This window comes from Rattus norvegicus, chromosome 4, assembly GCF_021556685.1.
Source record: "Rattus norvegicus strain SHRSP/BbbUtx chromosome 4, alternate assembly SHRSP_T2T, whole genome shotgun sequence".
In the NCBI taxonomy this organism is placed as follows: Eukaryota; Metazoa; Chordata; class Mammalia; order Rodentia; family Muridae; genus Rattus; species Rattus norvegicus.
In genome coordinates this window covers 20,644,982-20,668,556 of record NC_141537.1, presented here as the reverse complement: position 1 = coordinate 20,668,556, position 23,575 = coordinate 20,644,982, and the positions used below count along the sequence as shown (strand labels likewise).

General features: G+C 37.2%; 1 protein-coding gene across 4 annotated transcripts in view; it reads left to right on the top strand.

Moving 5' to 3' along the window:
* Pclo (piccolo (presynaptic cytomatrix protein)) overlaps positions 1–23,575 on the top strand; it is a 356,755-nt gene that overhangs the window by 292,087 nt on the left and 41,093 nt on the right. For 2 of the 4 annotated variants that reach the window (XM_087659103.1, NM_020098.2), the window contains 3 exon segments: positions 708–902; positions 18,265–18,406; positions 23,500–23,567. In XM_087659103.1, the coding sequence (XP_087515229.1) occupies positions 708–902; positions 18,265–18,406; positions 23,500–23,567 (405 nt within the window). 4 annotated transcript variants of the gene reach the window in all.

Genomic DNA, 23,575 nt, shown 5'->3' with positions numbered 1-23,575 from the left:
ACACACACGCTCTCACACCTCCAGAAGTAATCAAATGTGAGGAGCTACACGTCAGTATCCCTATCACAATTTTTGAGAGTTCTCTTCAATGGCTTCCTACATAGACTGTTTCTTTGAGGGGGTGAGGAAGGAAGGCGGGTATCACAAAAGCCTTCTATGTCTCTCATTCTCAACTGTGAGTCTACATTGGTCCATACCACTGCAAGAGATGCTTCCTTGCCTTTTACAATCAGGGGCAGCCAGAATCATGGACTTCCATGGGGTTTCTGGGAACAGCACAAACCAAGAACACCCATGCAACCTCCAGCAAGCAGCATGAAATTGGAATTTCAGCAGTCTTGCGATGTCTGTGGTGCTGAAGGCCATGTCAAAGTCCTTAGTCCATACTGCCACTGGGGCGATGTTGTTGTCCGCGGCCTGTGCTGCAACAGGAGGGCCAAGTTGATGTCCCTGGTCTGTACTGCCACCAGAGAACTCATTCTTCTTAATAAATGAGTTTCTTCTCCAGACTGACCTCCCTTTGCTTCCTCCCCTGACCTGTTTTCGAAGTGTTTAATAGCATTACTCTGTTGTGTGGAGTGGCACAAATGGCAGAGAGACAGCATTAATGTAAACCTTAGACTGTTTCCAATTGCATGTAGACTAGACTTCTACAGCAAGGCACGATGAAGCAACTTTAACTCATTTTTTTATCCCTTTGTCATCAGACATGCAGGTTCCCACCATTGAGAAGTCCCACAGTAGTCCTGGGAGCTCAAAATCATCATCTGAAGGCCATCTCCGATCTCACGGACCATCTCGCAGTCAAAGCAAAACCAGTGTCGCCCAGACCCACCTGGAAGATGCAGGGGTGGCCATAGCCGCAGCTGAAGCCGCTGTGCAACAACTCCGCATTCAACCAAGTAAAAGACGCAAATAAATTCCTCAGCATGGCAGCTTAATGTTCATCCGTTGCCTTTCTCTCCTGCTGTCTTCCCCTGTCTGCTTTCTGTTTTCTGGCATCCCCTGCTCACTCTGTTCTCTGTCCTTTTGTCTGTGTAAGAACAGTATCAACACATATAAATATGCTCTTCTTTTTCTTTCTCTCTCTTTTTTTTTAATTATCATAGACTGCAATAAAACTGGCTGTTTCTCCTTTGTTTCCACCGTCCATCCAACCCAGCTCACAGTATTTGGTAGCCGTGTCTGTGAAGTCTGCAGGCAAAGCAGCGTTGTGTGTCTTTTTGTGTGTGCACTTCCTTCTCCTTTAGAACACAGGAACTATAAGCACAAGGGACTGCCAGCTTTCTAGCATTCTCCCCAGTGAAGCAAGCATGGACACACACACACACACACACACACACACACACACACACACACGTTTAAATCAGGTTAGCAATGCATACTTGGACCTGAAACGTTTAACGTTTAAGCAGATGCTTATGAGACCAACGGTCAAATTCTAGAACCTAGGGTGAAAAGCCACCTGGAGCAATGTTTAAAAAAGAACGTTACAGAAAGGAGCTTTCCATGTGCGTCTCCCGAAGAACAGGTGCAGGAATTTGTAGTCTCGAACCTACGCATTTTTTCCTATGCATATTCAGTGATGTGATGAGGGCAGTTTAATCTCCGTGAGGGTCATTGTCTGGTCCACCCTGCTGGATCACACTTTGTACAGAATAAAAGAGTTTACAAATTATTGTTTTTTTTTCCTCCTTATCAGTGGAATGCTTTCAAAGTCAAGAAGTGCCATGTCTAGTAGTTTTAGTCAATTAAAGTCTAGCCATTAATCGACGAGCTTTCATTCATGAAGTTTTCTGATACAACTCTATAAGAAAAACTTGGCTCTAGGCACACTGTCACCTCTGAGAAGCTTCGGCCAGGCCATGGAGGTAGCGTGTGTCGTCTTCCTCACCCCCTAAGCCCTCCTTTCCCAGGAAACAGCCAGTTTTAATCCCCTTCAGTGCTGTGCATGTGGTATCGTCTTGGCATCTGACAACACAGTTTAAACAGAGCAAAAGCACACTTCTGTTTGCATGAGTCACATTTAAGCTGGTTCATCTGAGTATACACTCTGGGTTTCCATTTCACCCACACGGCCACAGCAGCACATAAAAGCGGTCAGTGTAATCATGCCAGGAAGCAGCACAGACACAGCATAGCAGGCGTCCTCCCCATTCAAAGAACTCAGTCTGATAATCTGCCTCCACCAGCCAATGGCAGCCAAGACCAAAGCCAGCTAGCCCTCAGGAAGGTGATGTCCGATGGACCAGTCAAGCCAGAAGGAGGTGAGCAGAAAGGCCCGTTCAAAGCACACTACAAGAACGTCCCCCAAATTTAAACCTCTCATCCTTAAGTTTTAGAGATTGTCTAATGAAACATGTTTATCCCTTTTTAATGTGCTTTTGTGGGCATGGCATTTTAGGATTTCATCTTCACCATGTAAGTCCCAAGATCAGTCTCATATTATATCGACTATAGTGATTTGTATTTTTCTATGCACTGGGCGCCTTTTGACTTTTGTTGGAAAATACTTTAACAGTATTCATATTGCAGAATGGAATGCATGCTACTAACCTAATCTGTTCAAGCATGACTATAAAATATGTTGCATTGTGATAAAAGTTTACACTGCTCACAATTCAAGTTAGCGTACCAGTTGGAATGTAGATCAGTTTCTTGTTGAATACTATTTGACGTGTAAAATCTGGAAATGCTTAGAGGAAAGTGAAGGAAAAATTGTTAATGCACTCATTCACCTTGGCACAGAGGAAGTTCTCTCCTGAGCCTACAAGCAGACAACTTCTGTGCGTGTTTCCGTAGCTGTTAAGTGTATCAGCTGTGTTGGGCATGTGAATATCCAAGTGCCTGTGTAATAAATAAAGTATCTTTATTTCATTCATAAACTACTGGGTTCTGAGCCATTGTTATGTAACGCAGCATAAAATGAGTGTGTTGGTTTTGTTTTTATTTTTCTCATTTAATTCCTTCCAGTAGAAAATGGTCACCAATACATGCTAGTTAGAGCTATGATGACAGAGACATTTGGGAGCATGACAAAGTTCCACACTGGAAACACTCTAAGCCAGAAGGAAAAAACATTACCAGGAAACCAGAATTCACATGGAAACATGAATTAGTGGGGTTGGGCTGGTAAGCAATGATTTCCCTATTCCTAAACTCCCTTCCCAGTCCTCTTGTCTGATCTAGTTGAGTCTTCTAAGACTTTTGCATAAAGGGAGGTAAATAGCAAGTCCCTGCTTTGAATCTCACAACTATAGTAAGAAAGGAAAACGCTGATATATGTGGCTAGCTTGACCCCCCACCCCAATCCAGAGTTTCCATGCAATAAAGACTCACTGCCATTTCAAGAATCAAACTAGGGTGCTTTAAGTTTTTTTCCAATTTAATTCAAAATCACATCTAAACAAAATAATAATTCTGAAGTCCGCATTTTCTTAAATAATTTCCAACTCTGAAATCCTGTTTTACATATTTGCTATAAATTAAAATCATACCTTTCATCCTCCTATAATATTTCCACAGAAAACTAAAAGCATCAACTGTGCTCCTCTCACACATACCAGGTCTGTGAGGGTAATGGTCACTTGAGGCGAGAGAGGGACACTGTACTGAGGGCTTCTGCACATTTCAATTTGGGTCAGAAAGCAGCTATCTTAAACTCAACACTGAGTGTGTGTTTCCCAGTGCAGTTTAAAGAGTAACACCAGAGTGTGCTGTTCTTTTTCCTTGTTCTCTTTCTAGAATATTCTGAACACGATTAACATACTACTTCTTGTCCAGGCATAGTTTCAAACCTTTTAATCCCAACACTCAGAGATAGGAAGATCTTTGGAGTCTCGGGCCACCCACGGCTACATAGTGAGACTGCATTTCCCAAAGTGGGACAAAGGAGAAGGAAAAAGATTCTGCTTCTTACCTTTCATTCTCTAAAATAAGTTTGAGGGCTGATCTCATGTCTTCCTTGAGATACAGCATTGACTTTAAATGTCACAGTAAGCTATTTCTGATTCCTTTCGAGCCTTACTTTAATATTGTGATTTACTTATTGCTATATACTCATTTGTAAGAGTTTAATCATAGACTTTCTCTTAATGTTTGTATGAAAATAAATTTAGTCCTTTTTCGAGTAATGCTCAAATACATATTTGCTATTTAAAGAACTGTGTAACAGGATTAGAAGTCACTCTTTATTGATTTCCAATCAGAAGAAAAACTAAGTAACAGCTTTTTACATATTTATTACACCCTAATTAATGACAAAATTCTATTTTCTAAAATATGAATATATTCTTGTCCTGTTCCTATATGTCATAATAATATAAGTTAACAATAACTTTGCCCAGTCTTTATTATAAGCATACCATAGAATTAAATTTATGTAAAACTCAATGTAACTTATTTTACATAGAGAATAAACTGACCAGGAATGTGAATATATAACAAAGTTTTCACTCCTCCCCTGCTGCAGAAGTAATGGCAATATTTTTATGTGTTTGATTACAGTTCTATCATTTCAGTCTTCCCAAGGTAGTTCATGTAATCGTACTTGCACTCTGGAAATAAGTCTATTTAAACAGTGACATTGTACAAAGTATAGTGCCATCCATGACTCATCACAATAACTGGATGAGTAAGTCATTCGCATGTTCAATCCTGTTCAATGGGATAATCAAAGGGTCAGAACGTGGGATGCTGAACAGCTCCAAGCCCAAGCTGTCCCTGTAGCCCATGTTTATGGCTCTGAAGTCTTGCCTTCTAAACATAACATATCCTTTGAAATCAAGCCGTCTTATTTTAGATGGAAATGATCAAGATTTACTTACTTTTTAAATAACCAAACATTTCATAAATTATTACAGTAGCTAGAACTGGCGGCCGAGAACAAATTCGACATTCTCAACCTACATGACACTCCTTTCTAAGGATGGTGATTTGAACTCTTCAGTTGCAATGGAAGAAACCATTCCACTGCACAAAGCAGAGAGGCAGGAGGCAGGTCTCTAGAGGAAGCTATGTGTGCGTCTGTAGGTATTTCAATCAAGGGTGGCAAAATTTCCCCTAAAGAGCTTTATAAGCATCTCAAAAGATTTATGCTTGCACTAGCATAATATATGGGTCAAGCAAGAATTATGGGATAAGCCAATGGAACTTTTACTCTCCCTCTGAAGTTGAGTTGCAGTCAAGAAAAAAACTAAAGGGAAGAATTAGACCAATTTCACCAAATCACCCTGATGTCAATAATATATGCATTATATATAATAAATTTATATTATGTATAATATAAATTTAAAATATATAATGCATATAGTTGGATTTGGAACAAGGACATTTGGCAAGTGTTTTGTTTGTTTATGTTATTCTTTCATATTTCCTTGCTTGAGCACAGGCTCTGCTATTCATAATAACCAATAAATTAAGGTTAGGAAACAGTTTTGGTTACTTTTATTTTTACTTTTCATTTTTTTAATAAAGTTTTTTAGGCACGGTTCTCCTGCAAAAGGGCTATATAATCCAGGCTGGCCTGAGATTCACCTGACTCTTCACTATACAGTTTAGAAGACCAAACCCAAACTCAAACAAATACCAATCTCATTTAAATCCTGGCAGTCCGCTTACTTGACAACCAATTTTAAGTGCAAATTTCAGCTTCCCTACTATTTTTTTTGACACTAAGGTCTGAAGTGTTGTTCATTTTAGGTTCAGAAGCAGGTAGTGTAGAATAAGTAGATTTATCTCTCCTCCTGAGCAATAGAGTGAGGTGATTTCGACTAGTTGAAGAGGAGATGTATGAAGATATAGAAATAAGAGATAAAGGTAAAGGTGCACATTTGTTGGTTGGCCCAGTTTTAAGACTAAAGCCTGAAGCTACTCCACAGGTGGATGTTAGAAATTCCACAGTCAATAAAGCTCATTGTGGCACCTGACTAGGGTGTCCCAAGTCCTGTGCCCTACAAAGCCATCATTCTATGGGAGTTGCTCTCTTGGAGAAGTGGTAGTGGGTGGCTGGCTGGGAGAGGTTGGAATCTGGGAGCGAACAGAATTGTTGGTTACAAGGGTTTAATAGCTAACCAATTTCTCACTTTTTTTCCTGACTGAGAGTAGACAAATAAGTTTTGTCAGAGTGGATTAAGTGTGTTCTATTTCTGAAAAGGACAGGGTCTTAGGCAAAGAAAAGCAGAAAACAAGACAAATCAAATGGTCATTTCTGGGTTTGGATTGCCTTCATTTTGTGTGTAAATGGTTAATAAACACAGATTTTTACATTCTTCAATTTGATGTATTCGTACAAAAATAAAAAAGCCAGATTCTTTTGGCAGTTTGAAATTACAAGAAAATTGACATTCTGAACATTAACAGAGTAAATATCCCTGCCCCACCCCCACAGTCTGAGAAAGTCAATATTCAAATCACTCAAAATTTTCAGCTTTCACTATTCTGGGCCCGTTTTGTGGGGGTGGGAGCAGTCTTTGTGTGTGAGAATCAAAATGTTTTTGAGAGTTTCCACATTTTAGGATGATTGTATGTGTTTTCAAATATTTTAAGCATTTAAATTGATTGCTAGAAAGCTCTACTTTGACTCAGAGTCACAGACAGTGACTCCACAGTTCTGCACTTTTCCTTTCTGAAGGAGACCACATGATCCCCCATCAATGGACACTTTTGTTGTTTTCTCATCATAGATATGGGTCTCCAACAAGCCATTAACAACATGCTTTGGTCAACCTTGAGAATTTTTATTTGTTTAATTGCATGACTAGCAACATCCACTGACCTTAAATGTAAAACCACCAAAACTCGCTTTCAATGGCGCTATATATTACTATACTGACCAATTCTGGGACTAAATAATAAAGATGAGAATATTGATCCACGATCTAAGAAATCCCAGCTTTAACAAACTGAGGCTTATTAAATATTACATATGTTTGCAGTGGTTCTCAATCTTCCTAATGCTGCAACCCTTTCATACAGTTCCTAATGTTGCGGTGATCCCCCCAAACATAAAATTATTGTCACTGACACTTTATAATTGTAATCTTGCCACTGTTGTGTATTGTAATATAAACATCTGTGTTTTCTGATGGTCGTAAGTGACCCCTGTGAAAGAGTTGTGACCCACAGGTTGAGAAGTGCTGCAAACACTAACCATGAATGAAACCAAGTTTGAAAAATATAAATTTCTTTGCCTTGGACTCCAGCAAGTTGTTTTCTACTTAGCATCGGAAATCTTGAACTGAGGAAATACAGCAGGCAAATAAATGAAGGAAAGACTCATGGGACACAAAGAGCATAGTGGAGACAGAGTAGGGACATTAGACAAGCTGAGATGTGACTGTGACACCAAGAGCTTTCTCATCCGGGAGAGGGAAAGGTAGAATGACCAAGGGAGAGGGAAAGGGTGGTCAGAGACACTGTTGGACAACTTAGAAATATTGCCTAAATCCAATATCAAACAACGAGGAATTACTTGAAAATTTTACTATGTTTGATCTACACATATTATACACAGATTCTAAAACCATACTTTATCATTTTTTCCATTGGGCTAGGTGGGAGGAGGTGAAGGTGTGAGATATGATGAGAGAAATCTTCAGGTATATCAGCTTAAACTATCAACATAATACTTTTATTTTATTGCTGTATATGTTTTGATATGTAATTGAATGTCAAGAAACTACAAAATATTTGTTTTGAGAAGATAACATCAGAAATACACAATTTTGATTGGGATCTTGAGTGTGTTTAAATGTGCCAAAATAAGTAACATAGATATGATGATGTAGCTTTATATTCATGTGAATTCATATTCTTATAATTAAACATCACAAACTATAAAAGGTTAAAAAAAAGATAAGCAAAGTACCTGAAAAGGTCACAGGCATGTGTGCCTTTCTTAAAACTATAAGAGAGTGAAATCAAAGCCGGTTGTGTTTGTTCTTTAGAAAACCATTGGCTAAGATCAAGTGTAGAAAACCATGGCAGCACAATCTCCTTTACCTAACTGAACAGATAAGTTTTAGAACTGCATGCTTTCTAGTTCTGAAGGTCACTGTTTCCATTTAAGGAACAGAAAATGGACGTGTCTACAACTCATTGACTCAAATGTCTTTCAATATAGGTAAATCTATTGTACATTATTAATTTTAGTTGTTTTAATATGTTCTTGCTAATGGTATTACTTAAGTGAATAACTCCTGGGTTAATATTTTAACTCGCCTCAACTATTAATTTATAAGAATATTTCAAAGGCTTCATATAGAGACAAACCTTTGGGAATATATTTCTATTGTTCTATACCTGCCAGTTATCATTATTTACTCTAAGTTTCGGTTTAATATAAAAATAGTTGTTTTTTGTTGTTGTTGTTTTGTTTTGTTTTGTTCGAAGCAAGGAGAAAAGTCCAGTTTTTGTGTTAAATATATTTTCTAGTTTAGACCACAGACTAGTCACTAGAGACATAGCATTCTGAATGAAGCCCATTCTGAAGAAACAAAATGTGAATGACAGGCATCATTAAATGATTGATGATTGATGACTGTCAAGAAAGCTTTTGCTAAATGGTATCAATTTTCAATCACTATTAGTCCCCAATGATCACTGTAGGCTTTTCTCACTAAAGTGACCACTTCTTCAAAATCTTCTTTTTGGCACTCTGTACAAGAAGTTAAACTTTCATATTAAAGTATGTCAGTTTTCATTCTCATTTTCTCTCCTGTACAGTGATGTTTATGGTATTTCCATGTGATATTAAAGCATCATATTTCAGATAGATTATAATGCCAATCTTTTCAAGCTTTCATAACTTGGCAATGATAAATAGCAATATGTTTAACCTATATAAATCCCATAGGATTATGTACCATTTGAGTGTATTGTGAATGTGTACCCACATTCTTTTCCTGACCTTTTCTTTCCTATCCCTCTATGACTTCTCTCCCAACTTCATATGCTTTCATTATGCTTTAAACCGACTGCATACATTTAGTGCTGCCTGCATGTGCATGAATGTAGGGCTAGCTACTAGAGCGTGAGTAACCTTCAAGGACCATATCTCTGAAAAAATGTCTCCCTCCTCCAACAATCAACAATTGCCTTCTCACTAAGGGGTAGGACTTCATGAGCCCCTCCCCAGTCAATTATTAAGTAATTTTAACATATAGAAATATTAAGTACATTTAAAGGTACACCAGTGTGTAAAGATCTACCAAGCAAATTGTTACGTGCAATCATTTTTTTTATAATATCCAAAGACAGAAGAATAGCAAGGGCTTCCTACTCGAGACCTCCTTACCTCATTTGACTCTCAGATTTTGTGCCTTATTTAGCTCTAGTACATTTCAGGCCATCTTGTTTCTCATGTCATTTAGTACTAATTTATAATAATTAAGGGTTTCAAACATTTTTTCACGTTTTATGAATTTTCATGTTTCCTTGGGCATCAAATTGATTTAAATTATGACTGTGTATCCATATTCATTGTTTCTTCTTCCTGAACTCTGACTGGTCAGGTGTCTTTTGGCTCTTATCACCCTGTCCCAAACTCAGGGTGAAGGAATAGTGCATTATAACAGGAAAATAAACTGTATTTCTGTTCATATCTTGAAAGACAGATGTATCATCTTTTTAATTCATTTGTTAAAAGCTCGTTGTTTGGCATGCAATAGGAGAAAATGAACGTTATCATCTCGATTAAAATTTGAAGAGAAACGGAAGAACATGAGTTATGGTCAGCCTGGGTTACAGAGTGAGACACTCTCTCAAAAGAAGGAATAAAAAGAAACATTGAAAGTTTCTTGGCATCCAATAAAGAGCAAGCAGCATTTTCCCATGCCCATTCCTTCTCATATTCATACTTATACTTGTTTAAGCACGTTACATTTCAGAACATCTTCAAGTTGTCGTGTAACTACAGCAAACAAAATAGACAGAAATCTCTGTCTTGAGACACTCCCATCCTATGTAGCAATATTTATTAAATAGCCAGTGAACTGGTATCTTGGAAGAATTGCGAAGTAGGAGAAACAACATTTTCTCTAAAAGGGAGATTGGTTTGTAGTCAATGACAAGTTTTTAGGCTAACAAACTTCAGCAAACTTAGAAATACCTGGAAATAAAACTGTACTTTAAACTGTTATTATTTGACAACTTTGGATAACGTGTTTCGAATGTATCTGTCCTTCCTACATCTCTTCTCCAATCCCCTTCTACATTCACCCAATTTTGCATCCTGTTTCTAACACCATCAAGCCCAATTTATGCTGAACAAATAAATGTTCTTGGATGTATGCCCTTCCACTGGAGCACAGTTGCCTTACCAGGGCTACAACCCTTAGAGAACACTGACACTCCTCTCCTCAGCAGATAATCATTGCCAACAGCAATTACGAAATTTCATGCCCAGGTCCCTCACTGTGTGGAAATTTAATCTGACTTGAATCACACAGGTTCTGTGCACGCTGTCACAACAACTGTGAGTACATATGTGTAGCTGCTCTACTCTGTCCAGAAGATACCGGCTCCCCGTAGTCAGCCACCGACTCCGACTATTACACTCTGTATGTCCCCTCTTCAGCAACGATTTCCGAGCCTTGGGAGGTGAGGATGAGAAATATTTGTCCCATCGAGGGCTAATCATTCTTCAGTCTCTCTGTGCCTTGGCCTGTTGTGGGTCCTTGCATTAATTACCATCTACTATTACTAAACTTTCCTTTGAAGTGGGTTGAGAGACCCAATAATCTATAGCTATAAGGATAAATCACTAAGAGTCAGTCTAATGCTATATCCACTTAGCAAAATAATAGTGGTAGGCAATTACATTTTCTAGCCCAGCTCTGAACCTTTATCGTACTCTCTGGAGACTCTCTGGTATCCATGGGAACCAACTACAGAAAAGCAGTGATGAACGATGATCATTTGGAAATTTTAAAAAGATGTCAGATGCCCTGGTTCTACCAGGCATTTATCAAATATTTTCTTAGCATCCTCTTTACAACCACTGGATAAATTTAAGCAACATGAAATGTACCAGCCAGTGTTTGATGGAGTATAATCACACACGCTTATTTGCTAGCTTATCACTCCTACTGGAAATGCACTACCTCATTTCCTTTGAGTTGAATTTTATGCATTTGTACATGATACATTACAGGCTGGCCATGTGATAAAATGCTTCCCCAGCATGTAGGATGGTCTGGGTTCACGTTGTAGAACAACATAAACACAGTGAAAACAATCCGGTGGCCAAAACCATAATCACAGCATTTGGATATATGGGATAGAAGGACCAGAAGTCCAAGGCTGTTTCCTTGGAACCTTCTTAACTCAGCTTGAGGGACATTAGAACCTGTCCCAGATACAAATAAATAAATAATAATAATAATGGATTTCATTTAAGGATAATATCTCGGTTGTCAAATGTTTATTATGGCTGCTTCTAGAACTATTTTCTTATCGGTTAGCATACTACTGAACAGTCTCCTTTTTCCTGGATGATTTTTTTCTCTCTCTGGTTATTAGTTGTCATAAATACATGTCTGACCCTGTAATACAAGGATATTGTCAGAAAAACATGAGAGATGATATTTCTCCTTCAAATGCAAATCAAATTAATATTGAAAATTAAGAGCTACCCCTGAAAATGAAACTGTATTTTTATCTCATTTAAATATGATCCTCTTGACACTTTTCACCGACAAAAATCTTTATTGAATGAAACTCTTAGTGAAAATCAAAAAATACACTTAACATAATCTTAGTTCATTCTATTTACCTGAATGGAGCTAAAATTATAATTAGATTTATTCAAGATAAAATGAATTGACTTTCTTGATTTTATTTAAGGTATCTTAATCAAACTTTATTTTACTATGCAGCATGAGATTTTAGTGCTAATTTAAATCGTGTTTTGTTTTTTTTCTTCCAAAATCAGCTCTGAATTAAATGCTTCAGAGAAAAGGAAGACATCTTAAAAAGAAAATTATAGGCAGGCAGGAGATTTGAGGCCAGGCTGCCCTAAACAGGATAAGTTCCAGGACAGTCAGGGCTACACAGAAAAACCTTGTCTCAAAAAACCAAGAGAGAGAGAGAGAGAGAGAGAGAGAGAGAGAGAGAGAGAGAGAGAGAGGAATTATAAGATAAAGACATATACTATATTATATAAGCCATTATGAAGAATTTATATTAGAAAAGCTCCTCACTGTTGTTTTATTAGATTAACTTCACTCTCATGTGTTATGTTAAAGCATACCATTAATTCTGTACCCCAAAGGATCATTGATTCTATTCCTATAGTGCCAGAATTGATGATGGTTAGTGAGTTTAGGAAATACCTGGCAAGTACTGGTAGTATTGAATAAAAACAGAACAAGTTGATCATTCAAATATCTTAACATTTTCATTCATGGAGACAATATGTATGGAAATAGGGACACAGGGACATGATTAAGTGCATTCCAACTTCCTGGACAATATCAAAGGATACTTTTCGTCTCCATTCCACCTCTAGAGGCTCTGTGAATATGGAACAACTTGTTTTCCATGGTTATAAAGAGAAAGATAGCAGAACTTCATGAATCATGGTTTGCATGATAATGTTAGTCGTTTGTGTATAAAACTCTTATAATGTCTGTTATACAGTCAACTAATATTTTTTTGAAAGATGTTTCAGCAGCAGCATCACTTCAATTGTTCAACTCCAGGGTTTACAAGTGATCGGGTCAGGTGTCAGAGATGCTGATCTTCAGTAACATTCATTGTGAAAATTTATGGCATATGTGACCAACTGCAAATAGCAGTGAGGAAGCTTTCTGTGCCAGTTTCCAGTTTATAAACTATAAAAATGTTTATAGACTATGAAAAATGTTTCAAATATTTATTTTAAAATGTACTGAATTGATTTGAAATTTAGCTTCTAAAATATAAAAAATGCAGCATCTCTCCTTGAATTAATAACTCTGAACTGTAGTGTGAAGCACCCAAAAATTTGGTCAGACAAAATTCAAAGGGAGACATAGTGAATAATGCTAGCTGTATTGTTGTATTTGAACTTAAATGCTGACATCTTCAAATCCATTTTCAATAAGCATTCTAGAAAGTGAGAGAAAACTGCAAACCCCTTCAGAATTGTAAGCATAAAACTAATGGCAGCAGAAACATGGAGGAAGGAAGGAAGGAAGGAAGGAAGGAAGGAAGGAAGGAAGGAAGGAAGGAAGGGAGGGAGGGAGGGAGGGAGGGAGGAAGGGGAGAAGGGAAGGAAGAAAGGAGGGAAGGAAGGGGTGAGGGAGACAGGAAGGCAGAGGGGGGAGAAAAAGATCTCTAAAACCAACTTAAAAAAATTCTTAGAACACATGGTTTCAGAAATAGATAAATAGTTCTATTCTATCATATACTACTACTAAACAAAATATTTGTCCATTTCTTGTAATCTCAAACATTCTTAAAACTACTACAGACTGTGTCTGTAAACATAAGAGGTACAGTTGGATAAGGCAAGTAATTCAGAAACTTGCTACGAAATTCCAGCATGAGAAATTATTTTGGAAACATTTGCAAATAAGCATTTGCTGCACCAACTGTAAGACCAGATATACAAAGTTCTGAGCAGCCAGGCTAAATCTACAGAATGCAAAGTCTGGGGGGGAGGGGAACAAAAACAAAAACAATAGCGAAAATAAACAAAAATGAACAAAAAGTTCAAGGTGTTTGTGACAATTAAATGTAATATAAAAGGGAATTAGCAACTTTAAATTCTCTCATTAAGCGTGAGATCTAGTGAGTCATTAATCTTTGCAGAGATTAGTTTTCAGAAAGGTAAACGATGGTTCTAGAGTAGATGACCTTTAGCGTTCTTAACCAGATCCTAATAGCCAGAATTCCAGAGCCCTCCATTCTGCTATTTGCTGAAGTCTCTGAGCGTCGTGCTGTCATCTAGTGGCAGCTAAGGTGATAGCTTTGCATAGTCAAGACTACTGGAGAGGGCGGGGCATCCCAGTTGAGAAAACTAGTTGAAGACAAAGGTGAGGTCACAGAGAAGGTACCATATTTAATTAAGATTAGTCACCAAGAAGTAATACAGCCTAACATTTAACCATAAAACACCTAGAGACAATGAACGGTTAAAGAATGTTTTTAAACGGTTTGAATTGCTCCCAGGAAGGTAAAATGCTTACCTGAAATGCCTCCTCAGTAAGTGGCTATCAAAAAGGAATGGACTTTTTCAGACTTTATCCTGTCCACATCAGAAACCTTCCCCATCATGGCTGTATACCAGTCAACCTTTCCTGAAGTGGATAACTTTTTAAAGCACAATTAGCATTTCAAAATGAAGCTAGGTATCTAAAACTGATTCTAAAAACTATGTTTGGTATTTTAATTTTTTTTCAATTTTCTTGTGAAATGTAAAAATAACATTTATTCACCATTTGTAATTGTCATCTCAGAGACATCTTGCTGAATGAGATCTCTCTAGTTCATTCTGAACTCTGGCTATCTGGTACAAATCGGCTGCTCAAAACTCCTCTCCAAACAGATTCTCTCTCTCTCTCTCTCTCTCTCTCTCTCTCTCTCTCTCTCTCTCTCTCTCTCTCTCTCTGTGTGTGTGTGTGTGTGTGTGTGTCTGTCTGTCTGTCTGTCTGTCTTTATCTCTTTATCTCTCTGCCTCTCTCTCTGCCTGTCTCTGTCTCTCTGTCTCTGTCTCTCTGTCTCTCTCTGTCTCTCTCTCTGTCTCTCTCTCTGTCTCTTTCTCTCTCTGCCTCTCTCTCTGCCTGTCTCTGTCTCTCTGTCTCTCTCTGTCTCTCTGTGTGTGTGTGTGTGTGTGTGTGTGTGTGTGTGTGTGTGTATGTGTGTCTGTGTCTGTCTGTGTCTGCGTGTCTGTACTGACCTCTCTTTCCTATCTGTTCTCATAAATCTTTCTCTGATTTGGTCACTCTGTCTTCCCCTCAATTGGACCTTATTGTTTGGGATTAAAAATGCATACTAAGGGTGCATCTGTATTCCAGTCAGAAAGATTAAAAGTGTGTTATTCTGGCCAGATCACACAGACCTAGGTCTTTGGATGTGATCCCTTGCCAGATCAGCCATTTTGTTGGATGAAAACTCTACAGTGAAAAGACCATTTTACTATGCAGTACAAAGGTACATATCTTTATGGAAAGTATTGTATGACTTCTGAACCTCTGCTTAAAAGAATTGGGAGGGAAAGCTGAGGCAGACTATTTGAAGCTGATATTTTAAAAATCATAAAGTAATGCAAGACCTAGCTTTTAATAGTTTTATATTACCTCAGTCAAAATGTGGAAAAACAAAGGAATGCTAGAATAAACTCAAATTCAAAGCTCTTTGTCTGTTTACCAGGATAAGAAATGAATAAAATCTAGCATGTGTGTTGATGATTGCTTCCAAGTAACTTTACTATGTGGATTATTTTCTTTCATCCTTCTGATATAAATATTCATATGTCATACATGATCTGTTTTCAATGTTTGGTAACAGAGAACTGTGCCTTTCAGCATTTAGTATTCAAGCTCTAATTCTCTTCTTCACTCAAACCAGTTTCTGAGGGCATTTGGATTAAAATCTATCCAGCTGATTGTATTTATCCACATGGGATACCAGATAAAAGTTGTCATTATTTATTTTAATAACCTACAAAATTTGATTTCAAAGGTTTCTTTGGCAAAACATTTTTTTCTATATCAGATGACACGTTCAATTAGAATTGTGTACAATTCCTTTAAAACACACTCTGGACAGAATGTGAAATGCTGCCAGTTCACTCACCATGGCATCCTCGGTGTTTGGCTTAGCAGCACTGGCACTGCTCTGTATGTATTCCTTATTCCTTCATATGTTCATCAGATATTACTTGATCACTGTTCATTACCAACGGCGTGGCATAAATGAAACATGCACTATTCAAACTAGAAAGCGATCATCCCCATGAACACCACCATGATCATGTGCAATGGATCCTGCAGATTTAGGAGTCATCCTGATGGAGAGAGTAAAGGGAAATCCAGGAGCAGCCGATAACTGAAGTTGACGTGTAGATACATGTTCTATAAGATAGCAATTCTGATATGCGGCATGCTGGCTCTTGGATGAAAACTATTTTGAGATAGTAATGTTTAGTGTATATTATCATCTTTGTTATCATTGCCTTTGAAGACAGTGCAATGAGGATTGTGTAGTTTTTTCATTAGTGAAATAAATGTTTTTCTCTCAATATTATTCTATCCACTATTAAAAACCTAACGGGTTCGTATTATTTAATGTCGATTTAGAGCATGACAACTTTCATTTGTCTAAGTTAATAGAATAATCCGAATCATTACTGATTGATATCTGCTTTACTGTATGCATATTCATACTTTAATATTCTAGTCCTATTGCCTTCACATCTTAAACTATCTATTTAAAATATTTTCTTTAACACTAAATATGAAATCTGGGATTTTTTTACATAAACCGAATAAAATATTTAGCAAATATTAGATCTATTATTTATACAAATCTATTCCTAGATCGGTAACTAGTATTTTATTGATGAGTGCCACTCCTAACTTCTTTTAAGTAGCAGTTTTCAACTTATGCACATCAGATAGGTAATTGACTTTTATGAAAATTTCTTCCTTGTTCTCCAGTTCTGGGGAAGGGTTTCTACCATCATTGGAATAGATACACAATTATTTGGTAGCTTGTAAGGACATCTTATTGCTGTAGTGGGTCAGGAAGATATAGAGGTAAAGCTAAACACTTTATTAGACTTGATGGTAACTGACCTGTCATCGGTTTCTCAAACAATTCCTTCAAGTTTTCGTTGTATTTGGCTTTATCAATTAAAAGTTTTCCAGACTGAGACTCATCATTTTCATATATATTATTAAGAAATACATAATTAGATCTCACAATATAAAATGATAATTAACCTTTCACCAACTGGCATGAACACATTCAACTAAGAGACTGTACTGATGGAACAGGGCTATCCCTTATAGAAGAAGACGCCATTAATCTTGTAGCTTCTAACACATCTAGCCTTAGAACCCAAATAACTTCCTTGTCCAAGACCAGGTAAGCTCAAAGACACTAGTGGACAGCCGTAGACTGTAAATCCCAGGAAAGAAGAGGTGAGAGTTTGGCAATAAGAGCACCAGAGGAAGGGTTACAAACTGCCAGGCTCCTGTTCTATATCACTCTTCATCTCTGTCTTTAAAAGGTCATCATTAGTGGTGGCATTGTTTCTTCACACAAAAGCTCAGATTGAGGGGGTCTCCAGAATGAGCATGTAGATCAGAAAGAAAAAAGCTCTCTCTCTCCTCTCTCTCTCCTCTCTCTCCTCTCTCTCCTCTCTCTCCTCTCTCTCCTCTCTCTCCTCCCTCCCTCCCTCCCTCTCTCTCTCCTCTCTCTCCTCTCTCCCTCCCTCCGTCCCTTCCTCTCTCTCTCCCCCCCACCCCACCCCCTGGCAAGGAATGCACATCAAGAGCTTCAAATTTATTGCTCAATAACTTCTTCCTCACAAAGTGAGCAGACACTATCTTTCTCCTCTTCCTTCTTTGTGCCTGGCAACCTCCACCCCAACTCACTTCAGCCTAGAGTTCTGCCAGAGTTTGAGGGCTATTTTCCTACCGCATAAAGTATATATGTTTCTGTGGGCACATGGACCCGTATATCCAAAATTGAAACTCATGAAAAGTCTGAAACAAGACCCCATATCAATTACAAGTTACCTAAGGGAAAGGAACACCTTTAGATTGAAAACAGAGATTAAAACCAGGAGCATCCATAGAGCCATGTGAAGTATCTATTCGGTAATGCAGAAGGCTATCTGGTTACTGACTAGCAATATGTAAAGCAATTACCCAATTTATTTTATTCTGTCATAACTAGTACCAGAGTTTCCTAATATATTTTCTCTGTGAGTCTCCGAATTCCCCTTTGTTTGCCATGGCACTGCTGTAATGCTGTGCAAATAACAAAAACAGTGGGAGAATGGCACACTCGCTTGAGTCTAAAAATGGGGCAGTTTCTTCCAGTCATTTTTTTTTCGTGCATAGTAAAAACGTAAAGGAAGTCTCTATTGGCAGTGTGCATATCTGGCTAAAGAGACAAAAACGAAAGGCAGGTCCAGGGAGGGAGAATATGTTTGTTTGGTTCTGCCAGCCCTTTCTACAATGATTACGCACTTATGTGATTTTACATTTGGAGAAAGAAAAGTGACCTTCACTTGTTGACTGTGGTGTTGACTCTCCCCACGTCATGCAGCAAAGCCCACCAACCACCGGCCTGCAGAGAGCTCCGTGTCAACCGGCTCCTCGGGCAGCAGCGTTGGCAGTGGGTATAGCGTGGACAGCGAAGGAAGCAGCTGTGTGGCCGGGGAGCCCAATCTACTTCCCATCCCGAGGATGTAAGTGGTACTTTTTATAAAAACCAAAGTACAATTTTAACAGCGTCGTGAGTAATTCATTCTTAACATTTCACAGGAGAAAAACAAGGTAATTACTCAGTTCTGAATCACTGTCGCTGGACGTCTGGACTGCTGGTGCCTACGTAAGAGTCTGTTGCTCAGGGATGACTGGTTTATTTCAATTAATTCTAAAGATGAATGCAAATTACTAGTGTGATGGCTTCATCTGCATCGCCTGCATTTAACATAAAATGCTCGTAGAATAGTCATGGAGATAGGCAAGCCCGGAGTTCTGAGCACCACACTGAACAGCTAGTTCATCACACAATGAATGACCAGACACCAACTTTGTTATTTGACGATGACATAGATTGATTTTCTTCAAATCAGGAAAATTTCCCATTTGAAGAATTCATATCATCTTGGACACAAACGACAAATTTGAACATTCATTTAGACTTTTCTACTCTAAAGCTCTCTACAGTTAAAAGGGAGGATTCTGAAGTGTCTTCCCCCATCCCGACGATTTCTAGAACTCGTTCTAGAGCTGGGAGTTCAGCTCCTTCATAATATATTAAATCCCGTGACAGTAATTTTGCAACTCATATGCAAAACTAAAGCAGATTGTGACAGAATGGATTTGGATAAATTGCAGATTTTGTCTGTTTCAGTTTCAAACTCTAAACCTCTAGACCCTTCATTTTATTTTCCATGAACCAATCTGTGGGTTAGAAACCACTGGTAGGAAATCCAGATCTGTAACTAGGCCACAGCATGTATGACCTAAGGTATGTTTTATAAGGACCTTGAACCATGACTTTGGCAGTTTCTAATATTAAAAAAGGAGGATATTTCATGATGCATGGAAAGTGTATAAAATTGTCCTTTTATGACTTCTGCAAAGCTGGTCACAGCTACTCCTGTGGACTCCCGTGTTGCTCCCTGCTGCTTTTTTCACAGGGCACAGTGCAGTCGCTGCGACAGAGAACACCTAAAAGGACAATAAAAGGTCTTTTCATGTCCGCCAGTAGTGGGAAGCCTTCTCCAAAATTGGATGAATTCTTTGAAAGGGAATGTATTATTTTTATACAAAATATCACGGAAATATTGCCTTTGATTTCCCCATGGTGATTCTAATAGTTAGATATTAATTCATTTTAAGAAAGAAAAATAAGGAAATCATATTCTCAGTGAATAAAGCATTTATTTTTATAGCTTTCAGCTACAATTCCCACCTTAAAAGAATTCTTAACCTACTACCAGCTCATCTGAGAGATTTTTCTTATGTGATTCTACCTTTGAAATTTAGTCTGTGGATTCAAAAGGAGTGGCTATATTTAATCAGTTCTATTATTTGGAGATCATTCCTAAAAAGAATCTAATCTTATTAATAGCTTCCCTCTTATGGTTTTGCTATAATAAATGACACTAATTTAAGCAAATCCATTGCATGTCTTTTTAAACTGTGAGCATCATAGGAATTTATGCAGCTGGTACTACAAACAGTCTAACAATCTTCAAGTTGGACAATAAATTTCAGACTATACAATTTAACGCTGATGTTAAAAGTTATAACTTCCAGAAGGGGGAAAAAATCTTACTTTCTCAGTGCCTGAATGTCAAAGATAAAGGTTACTATACTCCTCCCAATTTGGGTTTTTTTTCCCTTTATTTTATGTTTTTCTCATTAAACAAACGCCTCTCAAAATTGTATGGATGACAATCATTTTTACCACATGGATGCAAAAGTCACCTTTTAAATCACTGCATGATGAATATAAGAAATAGAATTTGTTGCTCTCTGCTGGTGTCTTACACAATTGTTATTTGACCTAGAGCAAGTGTTCAATGATTATTGACTTGCATTTCAGATATACTAAATGCTACCTGAATTTTCTGAGTCAAAGACAGTTTTCTGGGAATTCAAGAAAATTCCCTGCTTCACACAGCTCACGGGCACATTTCCTCTGGCCGTCATTTAGCATCAGTGTGACAGAGTGCTCCAAGAGTTCCCAGAAGGACGACTTACTGCACATTTTGATGAATGTTTTAAAGTTAAACAATTTATTTTCAGGTATCATCATTAAAAAGTAAAATTGATGACTCAGATGTATATTTAATTACTTAAACTTAAACTATAATGCTTTTCATAAACTTTGATGTAATGTAAAAGTAGTCTTTTTTTTTTTCAGTACTCTGCCATAATGGTAACACTAAAGGGATCCTCTCTTTTTTTAAACTGGGTTTTACTAAGTAACAAAATACATTTTAATACATTCTCCCAGCATATATACTACAGCTAAACCTTAAACTTTCCTTTCCTCTAACAGTAACAGAAGGAACTGTATTAGCTTGTCTAACCTAACTAATTTCATCTTAATAAGACAATTAGACAAACTGAAGCTCTGTGCGTGGCTGAGCAGGAGACATAGCCCAGGGATAGAGAAATTTCCTAGAATATCCACAACCCTGGGCTTTGCCACGACATAATTAAAAAATAAAAAATAAATGAAGTTCTATATGCTTTTTGAAAGGGACTATGAATTCATAAGGAGAAAATCAATATATGCATATGGATTATGCATAGATGTGCATGCATGAATACATACATATGTGCGTGCATATTATATACTCTGCATGCATGCATGCATGTGGTTTCACATAATTACTAAATAGAGTTATGTGCTTAGATAATCGGCCTAAAATTGTTATAGTAGAACAATAAAATGTCTTTGAAAATAAAATAATTTCTAATTTTACATCTTCTCTACTTTTGTTTTATTTTGGTTTTTTGTTTGTGTGTTTTGATTTGATTTTATTTTCAAGGCAAACTTTCTCTGTGTAGCCTTGACTGTCCTGGAGATCATTTTTAGATGAGGCTGGCCTTGAACTCATAGACATCTGTCTGTCTCTACCATGCAAATTCTGCCTGCCCAACCATGTTTTCTTTTTCTTTTTTATTTTCTTTCTTTCTTTCTTTCTTTCTTTCTTTCTTTCCTTCTTTCTTTCTTTCTTTCCTTCTTTCTTTCTTTTTCTTTCTCTCTCTCTTCTTTCTTTCTTTCTTTCTCTTTCCTTCCTTTCTTTCCTTCCTTTCTTTCCTTTCCTTCCTTTCTTTTCTTTCTTTTCTTTCCTTCCTTCCTTCCTTCCTTTCTTTCTTTCTTTCTTTCTTTCTTTCTTTCTCTCTTTCTTTCTATCATACAGAAATATTTTACCTTCTTGTTTGGAATAGACAGGATAATGAAAGAAGAATCCCTTTTGAGCAGTTTCTGAAAATAAATAATTAGATTCTTATAGTTACAATTTCATAGAGTAGAATGGCAAGTCTATGCTATTATAATTTATTAAGATGTGAATTTTTTATTTTCCAAATGACACAGAAGTGTGCCTACTGATACAATTCATATAAAATTTGAGTAAATATACTGTGTAATGTTCAAACCAATATAAGCTTAGAATTTTCTCAAACATTTCTCCACTTTTTGTCGTGAAGACATACAGAATCCCGTTTATAACTTTCTGGAATGCCTTCTTATAAGTTACAGCCAGACTGCTATGTAATATCATACTAGAACTTATTGATCTGTAACTAAACACCCATTAATCAGCCTTCCCAGTGTCCTTCCCATCCCTTACTCTGCCAGCCTCTGGTAATAACATTCTCATGTCTGTGAGATGACCATTTTTAGGTTCTAAATATGAGTGAAATCTTACAATGTTTATTTTTCAGTGCTTGGCTTTTTTCACCTAACTCCCTGCATTCTAATTCCTGTTGTGGTAAAGAACAGGATCCCATTCTGTTATCTGTGATTGCCATTTACAGCTATGGTTTAAATAAAATCCCTGCTGCGCATCCAACATATTTTCTTTATGCATTCATAGAGAGTCCTTTACTGACACATCAGTGGGTTTGACACAGATATCTATGCATTACAGTAACCAGAGTTTCAATGAACATTGAAGTATAGATATCTACAACATATTGATTGCATTCCCATTATATGTATCCTTTGGACTGTAAGGTCACATGGTAGTTTGACTTTTGCTGTTTATCAAGCGTGAAAGTCTTTATTCCAGCATTAACTTGAGGAGTTTTGTGGTTGTCATATTTTTACACTATTTGTGACAACAATAGCTGTGTCATAGCCAGAAGATAGCATTTCTTCCCATCATCTGGCTCTTATAGTCTTTTCACCCTACTTGAGGTGAGTGAACCAGATGTAACACTTAAGGCTAGGTAGTCCTATTCTCAGTACTCTGAGGTGTTATGAGTCTCTGCACTGACCATGGCACACAGACAGAATTTACTTTTAATTTTTGATGAAAGTCTGTACTGTTCATAGCCCCAAAATGGCTATATTAATTAAAATTCCGAAAGTAGTGTATACACCTTCTCTCTGCTCCACATTCTTGACAGAATCTGTTTGATACATCAACATATTTCTCCTAGAGTTATGTAATATCTCACTTCTGTTTTGATTTGTTACCTGGGGATTAAGCGATGTTGAATTAGCCACTTGTTTTCCAAACCTATTGGCCACTTGTTTCATTTAAGAAATTATCAATTTAAGTTACATAATTATTTCCACGTGTTGTTTAATTCAGCATTTACCTTCTTACTAAAGAACGTGTGACACTTCATATTTATAGAGATATACTCCCCACATATATTAAAAATTAAAAACAAGAATGAATGTTTAAGATAATTTGACTAGATTTAGTGAATATGTATATATTTATGTTGTATGAATCAGGTAGTCTCCTGTTCATTTGAGCATTTTTCAAAGTTGTGTATTGAAAGATTTTTTAAATGGGAGAAATTTAACAAATTCATGAGTTCAACTCTTTTATAAATGAGTTTATAAATAAAATGTGTTGATTTCTGTGATGTTATGTTTAGACTGACTGGGAATATTAATGAAGTTCCCATTCTAAAATTAATGTGGCATAGCAAGGTTAACCACTTGCATACTTGTCATACAAATGGTCCACTGTTGACTATGAATACAAAATGTCATTTTATTGCCTCAAACTAAGCCCCATTTGTATTTGGGGGATCATAACTAAAGATGTCATTTCTTTTCTCTTTGAAACAGAGGAAAGATGGGACAGAATGGACAGGACCCTGTGAAACAGCCAGGAATGGGAGCAACAGACACAGAGGGTAAGTAA